Source organism: Peromyscus californicus, unplaced genomic scaffold (assembly GCF_007827085.1).
Source record: "Peromyscus californicus insignis strain IS unplaced genomic scaffold, ASM782708v3 Scaffold_3__1_contigs__length_106647218, whole genome shotgun sequence".
NCBI lineage: Eukaryota > Metazoa > Chordata > Mammalia > Rodentia > Cricetidae > Peromyscus > Peromyscus californicus.
Window position 1 is genome coordinate 2821803 of NW_026294551.1, and position 17787 is coordinate 2839589.

The 17787-nt window shown below is 51.4% G+C and overlaps 1 protein-coding gene across 4 annotated transcripts in view; it reads right to left on the bottom strand.

Moving 5' to 3' along the window:
* Rnf213 (ring finger protein 213) overlaps positions 1-17787 on the bottom strand; it is a 105872-nt gene that overhangs the window by 72363 nt on the left and 15722 nt on the right. For 3 of the 4 annotated variants that reach the window (XM_052759870.1, XM_052759871.1, XM_052759872.1), the window contains 12 exons: positions 15528-15647; positions 11714-12244; positions 11469-11570; positions 10759-10925; positions 10100-10255; positions 9294-9505; positions 7237-7520; positions 6583-6842; positions 5362-5559; positions 2719-2941; positions 1818-1873; positions 610-763 (listed from right to left, as the gene is read on the bottom strand). In XM_052759870.1, coding sequence (XP_052615830.1) covers positions 610-763; positions 1818-1873; positions 2719-2941; positions 5362-5559; positions 6583-6842; positions 7237-7520; positions 9294-9505; positions 10100-10255; positions 10759-10925; positions 11469-11570; positions 11714-12244; positions 15528-15647 — 2463 coding nt within the window. The remainder of the gene's footprint in view (positions 1-609; positions 764-1817; positions 1874-2718; positions 2942-5361; positions 5560-6582; positions 6843-7236; positions 7521-9293; positions 9506-10099; positions 10256-10758; positions 10926-11468; positions 11571-11713; positions 12245-15527; positions 15648-17787) is intronic. The other variant, XM_052759873.1, reaches the window with a different exon arrangement.

Sequence of the window (17787 nt, forward strand, 5' to 3'; positions counted from 1 at the left end):
TGGTCTACAGAGCAAGTTCCAGGATAGCCAAGACTATAGAGAGAAACCCTGTCTTGAAATCTCCCCTCCAAAAAATATATATACATTTAATTATACCTCCTGTCAATAAAGTCAGAGTTGTGACTTGTGAGGAAAGAGACTGTGAGGAGCCCAGAGAACTGGAAGCTTGTGAGGCAGCAGGTGCCCTGGGCAGTCTCACCAGACACGGACCGGCTACTCTGCTTAAGTCAAATGAAGAGAAAGTTCCCATGGGGAAAACCAGGAGTGAACATGTGCTTAGAGGTGGGATGATGGTCCCCAGTATTTTCTGTGAACAACGGGAAAGTAGGATCCTGCCATAGTGGGTCCGGCCCCAGCTCTGCCAGTGGACATGGAAATGCTACCCACCAATAGCCTCCCTCCAACCCAAGCCCAGGACTGCCTCCATGCCCAGAAGAGAGCTCAGCTGGAGCAGGGCCCCAATAAACTCCTTGATGATTGAGTCAGTGCAGATCTAGTCTCCTTCCCTTCAAACCGACTGTATCAGGCTGTACTGTCTGCAGGAAGCCCTGCCCTCCCACACAGTATCACAGGCCGTACTGTGTATACAGATGTGCAAATCTCACTTACCCCTGGAGGTCTAAGCTTAAGCATTTTACAGACAAGCTCAGCAGACAGGGCAGGAATCTCGTAGAACTTCCTGTCAGCCGTGATGTCGCAGACAGTTTCATAGATGGTCAGACACTCGATTAAGTAGGTCTGTAACTGGGTCTCCCCAAGAATCCTGTCCACAAAGAGTGGCAGAGAAATCATTGGAATAGTTGAGAAATGAGAAGATGGAAGGGGAAAGAAATGTTAAATTAAAAAAAAAAAGTAAGTCCTCTGTGTGGGGTTTGTGCATGGAATGAGTAGAGATTTGTTTGCCTAGCATGCCTGAGGCTCTGGGTTCAACCTCAGTACTGCAAAAGGAAATAAGGGGCTTGGGTGGGCTGGAGGGAACGCTTAGCAGTCAAGAACACTTGTTGCACTATCGGAGGACCCTGAGTCTGGGCCCCAGCACTTCAAGTGTCTGTGACTCCAGCTTATGGCAGCTCCAGACTAAAGAAAAAACAGAAAAACTGTAGACCACCAGTGCTCATCTCTCTACTTCCTGACTTCAGCTGCAATGTAAGCCCTGCTTGACGCTCTTGCCGCCAGGCTTCACCACCAGTATGGACTGTGTCCCCGGCAGTATGGACTGTGCCCCCGACAGTATGGACTGTGCCCCCGACAGTATGGACTGTGCCCCCGACAGTATGGACTGTGCCCCGGACAGTATGGACTGTGTCCCCGACAGTATGGACTGTGTCCCGGACAGTATGGACTGTGTCCCCGACAGTATGGACTGTGCCCCCGACAGTATGGACTGTGCCCCCGACAGTATGGACTGTGCCCCCGACAGTATGGACTGTGCCCCCGACAGTATGGACTGGACTCTGTCCCGGACAGTGAGTCAGAACACACCCTTCTCCAACAGCGTTTGTCTGGGTCTTGTCAAAGCAAGGGGAACAGTAAGTAATGCTTTTGATTTGTCTGCTCTGACTTGATTTGCTAATGAGATGCAGGGCTCAGGTGTAACAGGTACAGGGAAGGGATGCACAGCGAGGGAGCAGGGGTAGGTTCCAGCAGCTGAAGATGGACATGGTGCTTAATAGCTTGGAAAGCATGGCGTCAGTTTGCAATCTCCCATTGAAACAGCATATGTGGGAAGCTGAGGCCGCAGGGGCAGCCAGCAGGGGCAGCCAGCAGGCCTCCCAGAGCTCTGTGGAAGCCAAGGCTGCCCTTGGCTTCCTACTTACGTGTCCTGATAAATGTCCACAAGGTGAATCAGCATTTTAAAGATGCGCTCGATATCCTAAAACAGTGGAGAGGAGGAGGGTGTTTGCTGTGTTTGCTGAGAACGAGACAAGAAAAGGCCTGTGTACACACGGAACACTCTCTTGGTCTTTCCTCCCTTCAAAGCAGCTACTCTTCAGAGGAATAGCTTCACACTGGTAAAGGGAGGACACAAAATGACCTCTTTCTATTCTGTGAGCATGCCCACATGTGCACATGTGTGGAGGCTGTGCTCTTACTCAGAAGCCGTCCACCATATTTTGAGACAGTGTCTCTCACTGGCTTAGAGATCACCAGTTGAAATAGGCTGGCTAGTAAGCAAGGATCCTCCCATCACCGCTGCCCCACTGAGGAGTAAGAGTGCAGGGCCACAGTGCCCTGCATTTCCTGGTGGTTCCGGGGATTGAACTCAGCTCCTCACACTTGTATGGCGAACACTTTACATAAAACTCTATATCTGAAAAGGTATAGGAGGGATGGATGACAGCAGCTGGGAAACAAGTTCACACCCACACTGCTTGTAGTTCTGCCCAGCACAACTGTTTCAAATAATTAAAATAGAAGAAAATTAAAAGTTTTAAAAGCTATTGATTTCTCAAGTTCTATAGAGTTAACTCAGGCAAACCAACCTTGTCCTATAAGAAATAACCTCACCACATCTGGGTAAATAAACCTCACCACATCTGGGTAAATCTCTTTCTCTCTCCGTCCTTCACTGGCTCCCCTCACTGCTTGTGGTGCTGAGGATGAGAGCCAGGCTCTCACTCATGAGCCGAGCACTCCTCCATGGACAGTTCCCGGTGCTGTAGCAGTCACCCTGTTCTTGCTAAGACAGCATTTGCTGGTCTGCTCCCCACAACACACCTCCATGTTTTGGTTGGAGATCTTCCCCAGCCCTCGAAGCCGGTATGAAATCCCTTGAAAACAATCCAGGACGCGAGCAGGCACATGACTCAAGTATTCTGCGGAGTTTTCCAAGTAGGGAGTCAAGTTTTCCAAAGGAACCAAGCTGAACCAAGAGCGGAAGAGGTACTCATCCACCTGCAGCAGGGCCATCCTAGGCTGCATAAACTGGAGAACCTGGCTCCTGAGGAAAGACAGCGCAGGGTGTGGTAAGACCACAGCGCCAGAACTCACATGAAGTAAGACAGAACCAGAAGGGGTTGGATAGTCCCATTTGAAGGGTTGCAACGCCTCATGGGAAATCAAAGTCAGTCTGAGATCGAATGAAAGCAGGGGCAGTTGGACTTCCAGAGGTATGTGGCTACTGGACTACTCCCTACAGACCAAAAAAGGCTCTCTCCTTCATCCCACCCTGAGATCAGTGGTAGAATTGGGCAGAGTTTCAGTTTCAGGGTGGATTCAGTTGGCAGAAGCTGAGATCCGAGATCCCGGAGTGATTGGCTCATGCCTGTTTCTGTGCCCAGCCTGCAGTGGGTTCTCATTCAGCAGTTGTCTTAGGTCTCAGCACCTCCGCCCTACTGGATGGCCACTGTCCCCACATACTGTAAGCAGATCATGGTCCCCACCCCTATCCCCCTGTCTCCCCAAGACTCCCAGACCCCACACCTACCCTTCTAGAGGCCAGGGTTCACCATGACACCCCACAGCACACACATCACTCTTATTCCTAAAGTTCCGGGAAAGACAGCAGCTTCCTCCAGGCCTACTTTTAGCTGCAGCAGACTGTGTCCAGGGCATCATGGCAGGGGACACAGGACTTGCACCAAGCCTGACCATAATGCCACTCTCCAGGCAGATGCCCATCTCTCAGGCATAGGACAGGTGCTGTCTGTCACACTCTGAGCTACCCACAACCCTGACCACACAGGGGTCTCCCTAAGAATTTGTTCCCTCAGTGCATGAGTGAAGGCATCCTAGTCTATGGACGAGAAAGACGCTGTAAAGCTAAGTGGACTTAAGAGTCAGGCTTTGCTCAGGGTCACTTGAGGTCTTAACTTCTGCTCTATCAAATAAATCATACTTAGCAGTTTATGGAAATTAGGAGCTGCAAATATGGATGTTTGTATCTCAATTGCAAGACGGTTCTTCCACCAGCTGGTGATGATGATGGTACTTTGCAAAAGTTCAGGGGAGATTTTTAGGAAATACATTTTCTTCTCAGTGTTCTTCTTAGTATCACAGGTTTCTTAAAATCTTTAAATTCTGGCCTCACTGGCCACATGCTCATCACATGTGTGTGGACTGACTTACACCCCCCCACACACACACTCATGCTCACTCAGAGGACACAATGAGGAGAGATAGTGGAGACATTTCATGAGACTCTTGCAGCATTCAGGGAGATTTCCAGCCTACCCTGACTGCTGAGTGCTTTCCTCAACCCATGGTTCAAACTGCAGCTTCTGAAATACTACTTGCCACCACCAACATCGAAGAATGAGCCTTTCCTGGATAAACAATCAAGTCCTATTGGCCAGAAATGCCTGCCGTGATGGAGTGAGGTGGTCTGCTAAAACAGCAGAGGGGAAAAGAACCATGGCAATAGATTACTTCATATGATGTTACACTGTTGTGCACTGTGATGTTACTATAGTACAGAAACATCTGGGGTAGAGACACAGTGGGAGAAGGCTTGCCTCCCATGCTCAAGTCGGGTTCCCTCTCCAGTGTGAGGGAAAGGGAGGGGATAGGAAGAAGGGAGAGGGAGGGGAAGGAGAAAGAGAGCGAGGAAGTGGGAGGAGGAGGGAAAAGAAAGAAAAGAAAAAGTGTAGATTGGATGCCTTGAATCTAAGTTTTCTACAGAACTTGAGGTAAAATTTTCTTTTTTTTTTTCCTGAGCTGAGGATCGAACTCAGGGCCTTACGCTTTCTAGGCAAGCACTCTACCACTGAGCTAAATCCCCAACCTGAGGTAAGATTTTCTTATCAGAGGGGAGGCCCCTGGTGGAAATCGGTTACCATTGGTGGTCTGCTTAGGCAAGCATCCAAGCCTTCTCCCCGGCAGCTCTGTCTGCTGGAGATAACTAGGCTAGGCAGAGACTGTGGAGACGGACTGAGTGTGAAAACACTAGCTGTGTGGGTATGAGGACCTGAGTTCAGAGACGTTTAAAAGACCCATAGCACGAGCGTGTGGAATCCCAGTGTTCACGAGCGTGTGGAATCCCAGTGTTCCTGTGAGGAGATGGGACACACAGACAGGAAAACGCCAGAGAACAATGCACCCACCACCTGGACATACATAATGAGAAAAGAAGAACAGAGCCACTGCCTTAACATGGAAGAAAGGACAAATACTGGAGGTCATCCTCTGAGCTACACACAGACAGAAAGACACAAACAAACTCAGACACACAAGACACAGACACACAGACACACACACACACACACACACACACACACACACACACACCCCAAATAACTAGGCGGAGAATAGAATCAATGCTCATCAAGCGGCAATGACTCCAGTGATAACAGGAGACTGACTGCACCATGGGCACAGCCTGAGGATCTGGGCATCCTAAGAGCAGATAGCCATTCAACTCACTTAGGGGATACTTTGTCCCGAAACTGTGCGAAAGAGATTCCTTCCAGGCCTGCCCAGGTGTCCTCAGGCTGGCTCTTAGAGGTCTTCCTGGGTGGAGACTGCTGCATGCAGTAGTGCAAGACAGGTAAGATGCCCAGCCAGCGGTCGATCCCCTCAGTTATGCACCTGTGGCACAGGTCTATCAGGTACATGCGCCATCTAGAAGGGAATGGAGGTGTCAGTGAGGGCAGGATGGCCCAGTGGTCTATGATCACTTTCTGCAGAGCACAAGGAACACTGTATGGCTGGACAGGGTTCACACCAGGAGTCATAAGAATGTTAGAGTACCCCAGTCCCACCCTATAGCAACCCTCACGAATCTCCACAGCAGCTAGTCATCTGTGTCTGCACTACATGGCTGAGGAATATCTTTCACAAAATGTGTAATCACAGGCATCTAAAACATGAAGCCAAAAGGCTGGTGCCCAGTAAGAGCTGCTCAGGAGATGGGACACACAGACAGGAAAACGCCATGTGCTACCTGATGTGACTTTCAAGTCTGAATCAAACTAGCCACAAAGGATGCTGGGAAAAGCCCAAGGCAAGGTCACTGGGCTCAAGGAGGTCCTCTACAAACTTACTGTGACCCAGCAGTGATAACTCGCATTCTAATCTATGTGGCCAGACAGAGCGGAAGGAAACACATCCCTGGGGCTTCCACAGAAGCCAAGACACATGTGTGGAAGCACTCTAAGCTTCTCTTATACTCCGTGTATTCATTTACTACAAGATGCCCAGCTTGGCTTCAAATTCACAGGCTCACAGGATTCTCCCACCTCAGCTGCCAAGTACCTGGGACTACAGACAGGCACCACTACCCACAGCTCCATGAGCAGGTGTGGTGGCTCACACCCAAAATCCAGCACTCGGCAAGATGGGGGCAGAAATCTCCTGAGTCTGGGGCAGCTTGAGCTACACAGTGAAACTATCAGAGAAAACAGTAATGATAAGCAGGCTGGAGAGATGCCCCACTGTGAAGAGCACTGTTCCTCCTGAAGGCCCAGGTTCAGTTTCCAGTATCCACATGTTGGCTCACAACTGTCTGTTACTCCAGTTCCAGGAAAGCCTACTCCTTCTGACCTCCCTAGGCTACCAGGCATGCATATGGCGCACAGACATACAGGCACATGAAACACTCGTACACATAAAATGGAAAATAAAGAAATAATAAACAGGACATACATCTGAGGTGTGCTGAGGATGGGGCTCAGGTCACTGTGAAGAGCTTCTGGTGAGCCAGTGCTCGGGATAAGGAGACAGCACAGCGAGACCAGGTCAGCTTTAGGGACAGCAAAGTCAACTGCTTCCACCATGAAAAGGATGGCCAGGCCCAACTTCAGTCTACTCCTCACAGGGCAGTTGATAGGCAGAGTGTCCCCGCTCTTCCCTTCCAGGAAGGGTACCATCTGTTTTTTCACGTGCTCCCACAGGTTCGTCCTCACCTGGTTCAGAAGGGAAAGATGTGTGAGCTGTGCAGGGTATATTCAGAGGCTAGGCAACAGTGCCTGGTTCCGAGGCACCAGAGCAAAGGAAGGCCTCACTTGCCTCTCTCCCATGCTTCCCCACTGAAGCACACAGATGCCCAGACCCCAGCCCTGGAGGGTGGGGACATAGGAGGTGTTATCCTAGGGACAGCCACACCACAGTGTAGGGTGTTGAGGAGCCCACCGCTTCTGGGACAGCCCAGGACCAATGCTAGGGGTATGGCACAGAGGAACCCCTTGAGGAGGATGGCTGTACTTGGCCCACTCAGCCCAGGGGTCACCTAGCCTCTAGTTGGTCAAGTGACACTGCCTGTCTACTCCAGAGCTGCTGGTGACAGTGGAGAATGGGTACCTCTTTTTCATCATATTGCAAACTGGACCATGGCCTAGCATGGCCGTCATGGATCTTAGGCTCTCGGACCGTAGAATAAAACTGCTTGAACTGGGTCATAAAGCTCTGCAGGTTGATGGCACTCCAGGGCTGGAGGATACTGAAGATCTGGTCCAGCATGATCACAGCGGCATGCTTCTTCCCCTTCACCAGGTCCTTTCTCATGCCATCAGTAAAAGTATTCATAACTTTCTGGAGCTTCCCAGGATGCCTCATGCAGATGATGTCATCATACTGATGCCACTCTGAGGGGACAAAAGAACCAAATATGGATGAGCTCCCCTAGAAGGCAGAAACGGAGGAGGAGCAGCCTGAGGAAGGAAGGGAAAAGCCAGGTGATCACTCTATCAGCGGGCACAGGGTGGTCCTGTGCAGCCCGGGCTGGAGAGTGCTACTGAGCATGTATAAAGCACTGGGCTACATACAGGGCAAGCGCATACCTGCAATCCCAGTAACTGACTGGTGTAGGCAGGAGGGTCAGAAATGTAGGGTCACCTTGACTACATGGCCAAGGCCAGCCTGAGCTACATGAGACCCAGTCTTTTTTTTTTTGGTTTTTGAGACAGGGTTTCTCTGTGTAGTTTTGGTGCCTGTCCTAGATCTCGCTCTGTAGACCAGGCTGGCCTGGAACTCACAGAGATCTGCCTGCCTCTGCCTCCCAAGTGGGGATTAAAGGTGTGCACCACTGCCACCTGGTTGAGACCCTGTCTTTTTAAGAAAAAAAAAAAAAGGCTGGAGTGATGACTCAGTAGTTAAGGGCACTTGCTGGCTGCTCTTGCAGAGGACTGTGGCTCAGTTCCCAGCAGCCATATGATGCTCACAACAGCCTGTAAATGCAGTTTTAGGGGATCTGATACCCTCTCTTCTGGCTTCTAGGCACATACGTGGCGCACATAAATGTGGGGAGACCCAAGACTTTATCAGAGGCCCTGAGGAAAAGACAAAGGGAAGTTTGGTTCTACGTCCTTGTCCAGAAGTGAACTTGGCAAAGCCAGTCTAGGGCTGAGCCAGTGCCTCGAAAGATCCGAGGTTGAGGTTTCTGTGAACCCGGCTCTTTCCCCTGGGCTGTGGTTATCAGTCCTAAAGCAGCTGTATCTGAAGAACACTGTGTTCTCTTCACCAACATTGTCTGATTTAGCTCTGATGACCATTTTCCCCCTGCAAATAGTATATAGGTACTCACACATACACATAAAATAAAAAATAAATGAGTCTTTAATTTTTTTTTTAATTAAAAGCAAATTTAAAGACTAGCCTGGGTAACATGGTCAAATCTTGTCTTTAAAAAAATGATGGGAGCTATGGAGACAGTTCAGTTGATAAAGGTGCCTGCCGCCACATCTGATAAGTTGTCTTCTGACCTCCACAAACATGCCATGGCATGTCACACACACACACACACACACACACACACACACACACACACACACACACACGCACAAAATAAATGTAATAAAATACTTTTAAAGTCATGCCAAAGCAGAGGCCCTGGGTTCCAACCTCAGTACTGAGAAAAAACAAAATCCACCCTGAGCAAAGGCACGAGAACTATCTGAAGTGACCCAGCAGGGTCTGGAGCTGCTTCAGGAACTAAAACAACACACAGAAGGAAAGGAACTCTTTCAGGACTCCAGCTCTGACACATGGACAAGAGGTGAATGTGGCTCACGCCTGGGCAGTTCCTCAATAGTTCTGTGGTCCGTGGGAGGAGGACACGGGGCTGTCACTGTCCAAGCCACCTTCTGACGGTCCTGGAAGAGCCAGACCACTGCCCCTCCTGCCCACCCTCAGTCACCCTCCATCCCAGCCAGCCCTCGGTACAGCTCCTTCTATCCAGCTTCTTGATGAAAGATTTTCCTGGTTTCTCCACACAGTGAAGAGTTAAGTCAAACCCACTTCCAAAGGCAGCATTACTCAACATCAGGGAAAGGCAGGGCCAGTGCCAAGCAGAGGCCCAAACCCCATGTCTGCTCCGCAGAGGCCCCGGGAGCTGACCCTCTGGCACCTCGATGGCTTACCTCCAGTGTCCAAGAGGGCAGAGACCACCAGCAGACAACGGTTCACGTGCTCGCCCTTCTTCTGCGGCTGCTCGTAGATGAATTCGTACTCTGCGGTATCCTTGTTACTGCCACCACGGTGAATGGCATACTTATAAGGGATGGGTTTGTCCAGGCTCTGCCTGGGGATGACCATGCTGCCCTCGATGAGAGACCCGAGGTCACCAAGGTCTCTGTGGAGGAACATAATATGCCCATTTACCAGAGGACACATGTCGTGAAGCCCAGCCCCAAGGCTGTAGCGCTTTTAGAACAGGACATGATCTCCAGCCAGAACCCAGAAAAAGAGCCACAGCAAGAAGTGGAGAAGAAATGCATGCTGGAGAATGTGTCTAAAACATGCATTTTCAGGCTGGGTGGTGACAGCGCACGCCTTTAATCCCAGCATTCATGAGGCAGAGGCAGACTGATCTGTGAGTTCGAGGCCAGCCTGGTCTACAGAGTGAGTTCCAGGACAGCCAGGGCTACACAGTGAGACCTTGTCTCAAAAAACAAAAACAAACCACAAAAAAAATACCCACTCATTTTTCACCAATTATGGTAGTACATGGCTATAAGGCTGATGAGGCAGGATTACGGTGAGTTCTAAGCCAGCCAGGACCACAAAGTGAGACCCTATTTCAAACAAGCCAACCAAAACAGAAGAAAAAAAAAAAGCTAAGACAGAAAAGGAAGGAAGGACAGAGTACACCCAGCTGCTTTGGTCACATGACCACTGACAGATGTTCTGTGAGTGACAGCGCAGCCCCAAGCCCTCGCACACTCACTTGGTGTAGTACATCTCGCAAGCATCACTCCAGCCATTCTTCCCGAGTTCCTGTCCCCCTCTGACATACACTCTGTGGTTGTCAGGGTTGAATGCAAATTCACGGGAGACAATAGCGTGGAAGTACACGGTGACTCCATCTCCTGGGCTAGGTGTTCTGGGAAGCGTGAGAAGGAAACACTAGCTGCCAGGGTGCGTGCACACATGCAGGAATATGTGCACACGCACAAAAGAACACACACACACACACACACACACACACACACACACACACACACACACACACCATCCTTATCTCTCTGCTGTATGTCCACACCGCTAAGTGCAAGTGCCAGGCATTAAGGTTCAGACACAGCGCCCCCAGCAGGCTGCTGCCTCTCCTCAGCTCCAAGGCACTAGTGACAGTGGGGTGGGAGGGCGGGGTTAGGAGTCTGGACAGTGATGGCCTCATCCCAGAGAGTTGCTGAGGATCACACTGACAGCGAGGTACCCAGGAACCAACAGGAAAGGGGATTTGGGACTGGTGTCCCAGATGGGCCCACCCAGAGCTGTCCTCCCAAAGAGGAAGGCACTGATGAGAGATGCAGGCTGGGCATGACGGGAGCTGCGTGACTCTGGCAGAGCCGTAACATAGGCCTGGTGCAAGAGGCCACGTCCTACCCCGACGGAGCCTCTGGTGCAGCAGCCTTCTGGTTTCTCTGCTCCTTCTTGTTTTTCAAAGCTGCTGCACAGTTTCTGTTCTCCTCTGGCTTCTTCTGACCGTCGGGCTGGGTGTCCCCAGATTCACCTGTTCTCCTCCCCATGTCAGACAACTTGAGCTCAGCTTCCTGGAACAAGCAATTGAATCCCAGTGCTTAAGACAAGACATGCCTCACAGCAGCCAGGCCACAGCCGTCCCCGCTCAGAACCTGTCAGGGTCTTCTGGCCTGCTTACCACGGCCTGCAGGAGCCCCTCTTTAACCTTGTCCACAGCCTCTCTACCCCTCACCAGCTTCCTTTCTCTCTGAGAACAGGCCCACCACGTTCTACCTTAGGGCCTTGGCACATGCCATTCCCTGTCAGGGCACTTCTCGTGTATATGGCTCAGCCCTCACTCCTGGTTTCTACTCTCACAGCACCTCCTCAGTCTCACACGGCCACCCAAGAGGAAGGATCCACCTCCTCCCAGGACCCTCCCAGGACCCTCCCAGGACTCTCCACGTGTTCCCTCAGGGAACCTTCCTGCCTCTCTCCTGCATGGGAATTCCATGGAGACAGGCTCTGCCTCCCACACGACATCACCATAAACACTGGGCAGCTCATCAAGGGATGGCGGGCCGACCAAGAGGAGTCCTGCATCCTGGACACCTCCTGGCAAGTCAAGCCTCTACCTGGCATTGGTGCTTAGGGGCAGCAGGCCTCACAGGGGGCGGGGTCTGTTTCTGAGCGCTGTTTGTTTCTTTCTCATCCTGCTTTGCTCTGGCATCAATTGGCTGGAAGAAACAGAGATCACCCCAACCCTGAGTCATAGTGACATAGTGGAACACTGACTCTTGGCTCAGTCAGCCACAGGTGAGTTCCCTGCCCAGGGAACACGACATGCCCCACCTCCATGCCCCCACTGCCTGCTGCTCACCTCTGAAGCAGCCAGCCCTGCAGTCACAGGCGCTTCTTCCTTGTGTTCAGACTTCGCCCCCTTAGATTCAGGTAATGGGGCCCTCGGGGACGCATCAGTAACCTTAGGGGGACCTTTGCAGGCAGAAATGGCCGGGCCACAGTCCCCGTCTTGGGGCAGGCCCTTGTGCACTGAAGGCTGAGAGGTGTTGCGGTCCTTAACTTCTGTGTGGCTACTGGGAACAGGGTCCCTCTGAGCTCCATCTCCTGTGTCGCTGTCTGTGCCCTTCACGGTGTGACCCTGCAGAGGGATGCTGCTGCCTTCAGCATGCACAGGGCCATCCTCCTCCACTGCCACTGCGTCCAGTGACTGGCCAGGCTGGCTACCCACACCACCTTGGTGGGCTTGCTTCTGGGGCAATGCTGAGTCCTGGGATCCAGGGCTTGAAGGCACATCCAGACTCCAGAGGCCAGAAGTGGAAGGCAAGGAACCTGCCCGTGAGGAAAGGGTGGTACTCTGGCTCCTCTTCCTCCTCTTCTTCTCCTTTTTACTCTAAACAGAGAGATGTTAGTTTATTCCTTATCGTCTTCATACCCCCAGCACTTTCCTCCAGGCTCCTGTCCAAATCCTCGAGCAGGTAGAGCTGGTGTCCAAACCACACTTTAGACCTGTCACACCTACAGCCGCGTTCTGTTATGATTTTGTCTATGAGCATTTTGCCTACACGTGCGCTGGTGCAGGAGGAGGAGGAGCCTCCACATGGGTGCTGGGAATCGAACAGGGGTCCTTTGCAAGAGCAAGTGCACTGGGCAGACTCCTCTAGCTTGGGCAGAGTGTAACTGAACAAAGGGAGAGGGTGGTGGAGCTGAGGAGCAAGCGACAGGCAGGGCCACACACTTCCTTCTGCCAGAGCCTGGGCCTCACTGGGCCTCACTTCTCATAGGATACACTTGGGGACCCTTTGGGACGTTAGCAACATTCACAGTCTTTCCACACATGACACCTTGGCATTGCATGGCACAAAATGGCAGTGAATTAAAGGATGAGTGAGAAGCAGCTATACTCCCTGGCTCACTGAGTGACTTACCAGACTCCCAGGCAAGGCTTCCCACCTCAGGGACTTGGTCAAAGCCTGAGGAGCTGGTTGTCAGGACCCCAGGTCCAGGATATGATGCTCTGGAAGGTCGATGAAGACCCTGGCTCAAGTGACTCAAGATGCCTCGAACCCCAACAGTGTGTGATGAGGCCCTACCATAGACCCACAGCTGTAGCTGGACATTGAGCTATACTAGCTGGAAAAAGGAAACAAAACCTTGGGGGTGCACCTGCACATGGGGTAAGTCAGCCTGCAGATGGGCACCACGGGCACCTTAAAAGTGAGTTCTTGGCCTGAGAACCAGCATCCATCACTGTGTGCTACAAAACAGAAAGTGGACCTGAAGATGCAGCTCAGTCAATGGGGTTCTGTTTAACGTGCACAAGGCCCTGGGTCCAGTCCCAGCACCGTTAACCTGGCTCCAGTGGTGCGTGCCGTGCCTATAATCCCAGCAGTTACAACACTCGGGAGTCGGAAGGACCACAAGTTCCAAGTCGTTCTCAACTACACAGTGAGTTTGGAGGAAAAGAGTTTTCAGAAAATAAACTGAAGGGAGAAGCAGATGAGAACCGCTACTCTGGCTGCCCATATTCTCCTTGCCTCTCTCTCTCTCTGCCATGTCTTCATCCTGGATATCTATATCCCTCCATGACTGAATCAAACCTTCCACGCTTGGGTCCTGTTGGCCCCAGATGTTGTTGGGACCATTTGTGGAGATGTTCCATTCCAAAGTTGGCTGAGGGACATAAGAAGACTACAGGCCGGGCTGGAGAGGTGGCTCAGCGGTTAAGAGCACTGCCTGCTCTTCCAGAGGACCTGGGTTCAACTCCCAGAACCTACATGGAGGCTCACAACTGTCTGTAACTCCAGTTCCAGGGGATCTGACACTCTCATACAGACATACTTTCAGGCAAACACCAATGCATATACAATAAGAATAAATCAGAGGATGACAGCCACAAAGTAGAATACGAGCGGGCTAGGTGGGGTCCTTGGGTCACGCTCGAATAGAACTTTGCTTCTAGTGAGCAGGAAGTCACTAAGGCAAGACCTACCTTTGACTGTAAGACCCGTGAGGCTGGCCTAAGAGACAAGACCATGTTCCAGCTTCTGTTTTTCCACTCAGTACCGAACCCCCTTCTCTGCTCTGGCACCTTCCCAGCCCTTCCTTTGAGCAAACTGGCACCACCTGAGCCTTGTTCCGGGCTGGGCTCCTGGCCAAGCCACAGGGTGCACACCTGATCAGCCTTTCAAAGATTGCTTTCCTCCTCTGTACAGAGGCCAGATCCTGTGAGGTGAGCCCCGATACTGAAGAGGCTACGGAAGTGTCTGTAGGTGGGATAGCTGCCACCTAGTGGTGTCCCTAAGCAAATGTCAGCCCGAGGTGTGCCAGGTACCCGGGACACAGGGAGCAGTGTCTGGTCATCTGACCACAGAGCTCCCTGCAGGCACCACTGATAGCCTCCACATGCTGAGAGAAACCAGAGAAGACACCATGCTGTCTCAGTTCTGTCCATGTCTCAAGTCTGAGTGAGGACACAGTGACAGCTAGGCTGGATTTAGGAAACCTGAGTTCCCATCCAGCTCATGACAAGCTAGCCAGGTGACCCTAGATGGTTTACTAACCCACCATGTGCCTCAGTTTGCCCACTTGTTAAGTGGAGACAGATGTCCCTATCTCAGAGGTCATCATAAAGGTGAACTGATAGAACAAAGCAGGTCTAGAGTTGTAGAGGACACAAACAAGGTGGCATCATGTGGCTATGACCAATTATCATCAATGGAGAGGTCTTGGAGGCTCTCTGCAGGTACTACAGCAAAGCGTGTGTGTCCACTGTCCCCTCCCCACCTCTCTGCTCCCACACCCCCTTGCTCTCAGCCATGTGGTGCGAGGAGCAGGGCTCTGCTCTCGATTTGGAATGAGTGCTTGTGGGTTATGAGCTCACAACACTGGTTCCCATTGCATGGTATGATGCTCCATCTAGGCTCAGGCTCCCAACCCCATCACAGCTCATGAGGTTTGAAGGAAGGTTTTTTCCTTCTGTAGAGGCCAGCAGAAGCAGCATCCTCTCACCCGCTGAAGGGTGCATGGCAGATAGGTGGCTGTGGAAGCCATGACAAGGGGGATAGGTCCAGATGGCTAAACACAAATATTGGGAGACTAGGAGGCATCCAACACCAGGGAGTCGAAGAAGAGAGAGCCATCCGGGTACCCTTCGTCTCAGTGCCTGGCTCAAGTCTCACTTCAAGATTTACCAGTGATGTGAGTAACCACATCCCTTCAACCAGTTCCAGCTGGCTACACAGTGGCTTGCAACCACAAGATCTCCAGTGGCTCAAATGGTCAAACCTCACATTAGGTCGTCTCCTTACCTAAGTCACTGTTCTGAGGATGACACACACATGGTACAGGAGGCCCTCGTGGCATCCAGTCCCTGACCTTCAGACACCTTTGATTAGAACTGCTCCCAGGCCCCTCATGGCATCCGGTCCCTGACCTTCAGACACCTTTGGTTAGAAATGGCCCTCCCAATTCCAAGACCAAACCACGACCCTGCCTGGTCAACACCCTCGGTCTTGGCAATCCCACACTGAGTCTGCACTGCCACACCCAGGTGTGGCTCAGCTCACCAGCCTTCCTCAGCCATCTGAGCCAGATACTCGCAGTGTGGTGGTGACTCAGGAGCACAAAGTCTGGGGGAGGAGGGCGGTGACTGTGCAACTGTGTTCTCAAGCTACCTGCTCAGTATCCAACCCGGCTGTTTCCTTCTTCTTCCTCTTGCTGGGAGGGCACTGAGCACCTTCTGGGCCACCAGCTGTGTCCTCTGAAGCATCTACAAAAACCTCTGGGTCCACTTCCTGTTGAGACATGACCCACTTCACACAGGGGAGGGTTATATCCTGCTCTGCTCCTGCAAGATCCTCAGGAGCCTCCATCTCAGTAAAGGCCCAGGAAGGCCATCTCCTGACAGGGAACAAGCCAGCTCTCCAGCACCTTTGAGAGTCTTGGGCCAATGGCAGAAGGTGTAGGGACTCTGAGGAAGGGCTCTGTGGGTGTTCAGAGCAAGTCTGCCATGGTGCACTGATGGGCAGGTACTCCAAGGTCCAGTACAAGCAAGCTTGGGCATGGTTCCAAGGGCTTTCCTCTGCTTCAGGTGGAATACTTCAGGGACACTAGATGGAGTACAGTCACCAAAGAGCTAAGCCAGGCAACCAGAATCTGGCCTCTCAGCAGACACACAGACCCCATACCTCCCTCCCAGCCAGCAACCCCACTACCTCACATCGAGCAGCCTAGAAAGAAGAGCTAGTAGGGCTCTTCCACACAATGCACCTGGCCACCACTAGGCCTCTCCTTCTCTTCCTGCAAGACATACAAACCCACTAGCCTGAGAGGAAGCAGAAAATCAGCAAAGAGCACCCTGTTAGTTAGCATGGAGAAGCTGCCGCAGAAAAGAGAGTGGAAGCAGCTCACTTCATGCCACCCACTGGCTCCACTAGCCATGAAGGTTCCCCTGCCCCCAGCATGGAAAGATCAATGGTGCTGGGGTGGGGCTGCCCAGTAGCTCCCAATTTTGGCTTCTGAGGCGATCTCTCCTGACACCTGCCTCAATGCCCAGTGCTGAAGCATCACACTGCACTTACAGCCACTCTTTGAAATGCACTTGCATGTGAAGGACCACAGGCTGTTGGAACACGCAAAAGGCCCCACAAGCCAGTCATCAGATGATGCCATTAGCATTCACATACGGACTTTCTACCCAGTTCATGCGTTTCAGGCATTTGTGTTAGTATTAGTATTTTTTTTAAAAGACTTGTTTTTGTTTTTTATTGTGTGTATGGGGGGATAAGTGCAGGTGCCTGCAGAGGCCAGAAGAGGGCGTCAGATCCCCTGGAGCAGGACTTACAGGTGGTTGTGAGCTGCAGGATGTAGGAAATGCATGGGTCCTCTGGAAGAACAGCAAGTGCTCTTATCTCCAGCCCCTCCATTTTAAAGTGACCAATTCCATGATATTCTGCAGTCACAGTGTTGGTGGTCACCACCTCTAATAGGTTCGCGTTCTCATCACCCCAAAGGTGCAACTCCTACCAGACCATGCCCCTCCCCTTACCCAGACACGGGCAATACTAATCCCTCTTCCTGAGGATGTGCCTACTTCCTAGTTCGTATACCTGGAATCCTGCAGTCAGGGTGTTGCTACAAACACACTGTTTCATTGTTTGTGGTGTGGACTAGCCAGGCACTTTGCCTAGGCTGCACCTCCAGCCTGAGTATCTTTCCAGAACAGCTTCATGGTTCTCTCTCACTTTGGATATCCCATCCTACTGCCTTTGGGACTCCATGCTTTCTGGCTAGAAACTAAGGATCCCTCGCATGTGGCAGGTTGTTCATGGACTGCTTCAACCTTCCCCGTGAGTCTGGTTTTTGTTGGTTTGGTTATAATGTGTCCTGAAGTGGATGGCTCTTTGTTCGTCATACTGAGCACGTGTTGAGCTTCTTGGATGGGTGGACTGATCTTGAAATTTTAATTTATTATGACTATTGTTATTATTACTATTATTTTATATGTATAGGTATTTTTACTGCATGTATGTATTTGCAATACATGTATGCCTTGTACGCATGGAGGCCAGAAGAGGGTGTCCCTAGAACTGAAGTTACAAACAGTTGTGAGCTACCATGTGCGTGCTGGGATTCCAACCTGGGTCCTCTGGAAGAGCTGCAAGTGACTTAAGGGCTGAGCCGTCTCTCCAGCCACCAGACTGATTTGTTTGTTTTGTTTTGTTTTTTTGAGACAAGATTTCACTTTGTAACTCTAGCTGTCCTGGAACTTGCCCTATAGACTAGGCTAGCCTCAAACTCACAGAGATCTGCCTGCCTCTGCCTCTCAGGTGCTGAAATGGAAGGTGTGCCACCACACACCACTTAAGATTGAGTTTTTGGGAGCAAGGGGAATACTCCTCCGCTGCTGGTGGGAATGCAAACTTGTACAGCCAC